This window comes from Tachysurus fulvidraco, chromosome 15, assembly GCF_022655615.1.
Source record: "Tachysurus fulvidraco isolate hzauxx_2018 chromosome 15, HZAU_PFXX_2.0, whole genome shotgun sequence".
NCBI lineage: Eukaryota > Metazoa > Chordata > Actinopteri > Siluriformes > Bagridae > Tachysurus > Tachysurus fulvidraco.
In genome coordinates this window covers 18,768,189-18,773,188 of record NC_062532.1, presented here as the reverse complement: position 1 = coordinate 18,773,188, position 5,000 = coordinate 18,768,189, and the positions used below count along the sequence as shown (strand labels likewise).

The 5,000-nt window shown below is 43.7% G+C and overlaps 1 protein-coding gene across 2 annotated transcripts in view; it reads left to right on the top strand.

Annotated features, from left to right (window-relative positions):
* Window positions 1–5,000, top strand: part of asic2 (acid-sensing (proton-gated) ion channel 2) — a 597,673-nt gene that overhangs the window by 554,265 nt on the left and 38,408 nt on the right. For both annotated transcript variants that reach the window (XM_027161102.2, XM_027161101.2), the window contains one exon: window positions 560–710. In XM_027161102.2, the coding sequence (XP_027016903.1) occupies window positions 560–710 (151 nt within the window). The remainder of the gene's footprint in view (window positions 1–559; window positions 711–5,000) is intronic.

Here is a 5,000-nt window from a genome sequence, read left to right as displayed (position 1 = left end):
CTCCCCAGGGCTTCTAATGAGAAAGACAGCACAAGAACGATTGTGTGAGAGAACGAGGGGGAGAGAGAGAGAGAGAGAGAGATAGAGAGGGAGAAAGGATGAGAAGGTGGCATGTTTGTCCTCATGCTCCATTACTTCCTAATGAGATGGATTTGTCCTTATTCGGTCCGCTGTGTAAAGCCGAGGGGTGTAAAAGCACAGACGTCGTTTTCTTCCCTGTCCGCAGTTCGAGACCATCTAATTCCCAAAGCAGAGTTCATTCTAGATCCAGGGGTACAGATGGAGAAAGCGTGACCCAGAGGCTCGACTAGATTGCTTCTGCTGACTGTGATCCATTTGCAGTTTTTTTGCATCATCACTGCCGCTCGTCAAGCCGGCAGCTCTGTCTGTCCTGCAGGACTGGAGCTAAATATAACTCCTGCTGACTTTCTGATGGAGTGATTTATTTATTTATTTACTTATTCTCTAGAAATCATCTTTTCAACCTAAAACTTAATGCTGCCTTTGTACTTAATGGACTGTCACACTCACGTTTCTCCTTGTCTTCTCTTCTGCGCAGGTTTTTACCCGATACGGAAAGTGTTATATGTTCAACGCAGCTGAGGAGGGAAAGACTTTGAGGACCACCATGAAAGGAGGAACTGGAAACGGCCTGGAGATTATGCTGGATATTCAGCAAGATGAGTACCTGCCTGTGTGGGGCGAGACAGGTATACACACACACACACACACACACACACACACACGCACACACACCCACACACACACAATAAGCTAAGCTAAGCTAAGCTAAGCTAACCAATATTCATACTTAAAACTAACCCTCAACTTTTTTGTGTGTGATTTATTTATTTATTTATTTATTTATTTATTTATTTATTTTATTTTATTTTATTTTATTTTATTTTATTTTCATCACTCGTAGATATCCAATTCAATTAAATTTATTTGTGTAGCGCTTTTGACCTTTCATTGTACAGAAAGGATAACAAGTTTAAAGTTTACAATTAAGTTAGTATTTATTTCTAACATCTATCCCTAATGATCAAGCCTGAGGTGATGGTGATGAGGAAGGAACCTTGAGAGGAACCAGACTCAGAAGTGATTTAGGTGACTGGACAGGAAATAATGTCAATGTAAATAATGTACAGTACTTTAAACAGATAGTTTGTAGTCCAGTGGAATTAAACAACCAAGAGCTCCTGAGTTCCTAACAGGTCAGCGTCATTTCTCAGTTCATTACAGACTTAACACTAATTCCTACCTGCAGAAGCCTTCCAGTGTTCACTGATGAAGATTCGAGCACAAAGCTGACCGACACAACAGTAGCTTAGGCCACGTTCACACTGCAATTTGGATATTTTGCTCAGATCTGATTTTTTTTTGTTTGGCTGTTCACATTTACCTTTTAAAATGTGGCCTATACCAGATACCGGTGTGAACCGTTTACTGTTTCGAACTGACCCGCGTGCGCAAACGAACGATAACAATGACGTCACACGCAGCACGCCGTTGAGCTTAAAACGTTGCCGAGGTTATGGAGGAAGTATTGTATCATCTGGTGCAAGCAAACATATCATATAATGCTATAATGTGATGTATTCAATGCAAACATTATGAGCTGGTTCATGTAACCACTTTATATAACACTCTTAACACACACACACGTTACCAGTCACGTTTGTGTCGAGCAAAAAAATAATAATTGTGACAAATTACGCATAATTGTGACGAATGTCGATGTAGATTGACGTAAAAGTCGCATCAAATCCGCCTTCACTGTGGACACATTGGAAAAAATCTGATTTGGGTCTGATTCAGGACCACATACAGTATGGAAGTGGCCCATGTGGTGTGTCAGTCTCCAGGCAGCCTCAGACACGGTGCACCACCGAGCGACGAGACTCCAACCAGATATTCCTGTCTTCATGGGGACATTTTGTCCCTAACAACGATACAACAAACATGTCCACATACTGTACATATAATATTTACTTCATACTCTTTTCTTATTGCGAATTTAACCTGCAAACTTCCAGCCTCTGTCACACACACACACACACACACACACACACACACACACACACACACACACACACACACACACACACACAAGACTAATACGAGCGTCATCCACTCCTTCGTTCTCTCTGAGGTACATTTAATAAAGCAGAGCGACGCCGTGGCGGTGTTTTCAGAGCCGCTTCTCGTCTCCTGGGAGCTTTATACAGAGCAAAGACTTTCTCATTGCTTCACTAAGACCCACTCAGCCACTTCATTCCTCTTCCTGTGGGATCATTTTGTGCTCTTTATAAAGGCCTGCGCTCTCACGCCTCTCACAGATGATATACTAGCCACCGTAATCGCTCTAAAGCCGTATTCTCCCCCATTTATTCACCATATAGCAGGCGAGTCATTAATACGGACATATTTTATTGTAATGACTGTGACATCGTAACGGCTCGTTTTTGTAGGAAGCAGATTTCACAATAAAAGTTTCCTTCTGTTTCAGTATTTTATTTTTTTATGTCGACATTCTAAACCACCAAAACGAAAGGGAAGGGGAAGAAGACAAGAGGAGGAGGAGAAAGGAGAGGAGGAGGAGGCGGAAGAAGAGGGCAGAGGAGGAGTGAGGGAGGAGGAGGAGGAGGAGGAGGAGGAGGAGGAGGAGGAGAGGAGGAGAGGGAGGAGGAGGAAAAAGGAGAGGAGGAGGAGGAGGAGGAGAAAGAGGGGAGGAGGAGGAGGAGGAGGAGGAGAAAGAGGACAAGGAGGAGAAGAAGACGTAGGAGTAAGAGGAGGAGGAGAAGATGGAGGAGGAGGAGGAGGAGGAGGAAGAGGAGGAAAGGAAGAGGTGAGGAGGGGAAGGAGAGGAAAAAGGAGGAGGCAAGGAGAGAGGAGAGGAGGAGGAGGAGTAGGAGTAGAGGAGGAGGAGGAGGAGGGAGGCAGTTTATTATATTCTTGTCTTATGTTCTTCTCTGTTTCTTAATACCATTCCTTCTTCTTCTTCTTCTTCTTCTTCTTCTTCTTCTTCTTCTTCTTCTTCTTCTTCTTAATCTTTTTCTTTTTCTTCTTCTTCTTCTTCTTCTTCTTCTTCTTCTTCTTCTTCTTCTTCTTCTTCTTCTTCTCCTCTTCTCCTCCTCCTTCTCCTCTTCCTTCTTCTTCTTTTCCTTCTTCACCTTACTCTTTTTCTTACACACAGAACGATGCGTTTGCTTTTGTTATATAAAAAAGTCTTTCCCATTCCTCCTCCTCCGTTCTCCTCTTCTTCTTCTTCTTCTTCTTCTTCTTCTTCTTCTTCTTCTTCTTCTTCTTCTTCTTCTTCTTCTTCTATATCACAATGTATCCTGAACTTTATTTAAATCATCCACTCTGTTGATTTATGTTATGTCGATGATCTATAGACTAATTGTAGCATATTGGTGAGAATCAGATGCTTCTTGACTCCGTGTAGCTGCTTTGTAGAATATATAGCTGTATTGCACCGTTGCCACGACAACACAACCATCACAAACTCTATTTTCCTGATCTTCAGCCAAGTATCAAACATCATCATCCACTCAGTCCATTGTAAAGTACGACTCTAGCTGCTGGTCAGTGACATTTTTAGGTCTTTATTCTTGCCTGACTCTCTGCCAGCTCTAACCCTGTCCTGTCCTGTCCTGTCCTGTCCTGTCCTGACCTGTCCTGGCCTGTCCTGTCCTGTCCTGTCCTGACCTGTCCTGTCCTGTCCTGACCTGTCCTGTCCTGACCTGACCTGTCCTGTCCTGACCTGACCTGTCCTGTCCTGTCCTGTCCTGTCCTGTCCTGTCCTGTCCTGTGCAGTTATCCAGTATGTTTTGCTTGCCGGTTTATGACCCTTGCGATTTGGCTGCTTTTCCACTTACATCAATAAAACCTGCACTTGCACCTAAACCCCAGTTCCGTGCAGCTTGGCAGCAATCCGAGTTTTACTGTAGTTTCTAATCCAGTGCAGTTCCAGGCTTGTGATCTCTTACACACGGAACGATGCGTTTGCTTTTGTTATATAAAGAGAAAGTCTTTCCTAGGAAGCACTTGATCTACACATAACTCCTCCTCTCAGGCTTTCTTTGGGTGAGAGCAAAGTTTGGTGGAAGCCACATGAGCATGGATTTCTTTTTTTTTTTTTTGTCTGGTTCCTCTCAAGCTTCCGTCTTAATGTCGTCTCAGGGAGTTTTCCTCCGTCGCCCTGTCGCTTCTGCCCTGCTGGAGATCTCCATCTCCATCTGGATTTCTGTAAAGCTGTAAATACATGAATGTTCTGCACGGAGAAGTGCTCCGAGAGCCTGTCCGTGCAGCGTCACGTTTGTTAGTCATTACAGGAAGAGGCTCGTTACTCTCTCCAGAGGAGGCTTCACCAATTATTATTTGTGTGGGTGCGAAAAAAAAGTTTCGCTCGAGAGTTGTATAATGAACGGAATTTCACTCGGCTCATTCGCTATTCTTTATAGACTTATTCAAAATGCCAGTGAGGGTGCCAATAATTTTGAAACCGACAGGAGGTTCTTCAGGGTGGGTGACGTGAGTCGTGTCGATCCTCTCGGATTCCTAAACATTTTCTACCCCGGTCACCATGTTGTCCTCCAGCTCTCCTCCACCCCTCACTTCACCTCCTCCCTATCACCACCTTTTTCAGAGAGAGAGAGAGAGAGAGAGAGGGAGAGAGAGGGATGGGTACATGTAAACATTAGGAATGCAAGGTGTAAAGTGGAAGTGTGTACATGCATATGCAATGCCTTCAGTGTGTTGCAATGGGCAGGAAAATTCTGGCGTGAGGTTCAGCGGAGGAGAAAGTGGGTGGATCTCACAGAGAAAACTTGTTTATTAACATACAGTGTCGACTTTATGCCTGAATTTTGGCTGCTGCAAAAGAAATCTCTTATTTTATTCAGGCATATTGAGAGAGTTCGGAAAGTATGCTGATGAAACTCTGATTACGAAAGAGGAAATATAAAGTGGTTTCGATGGGTTCTGGTTGTTCT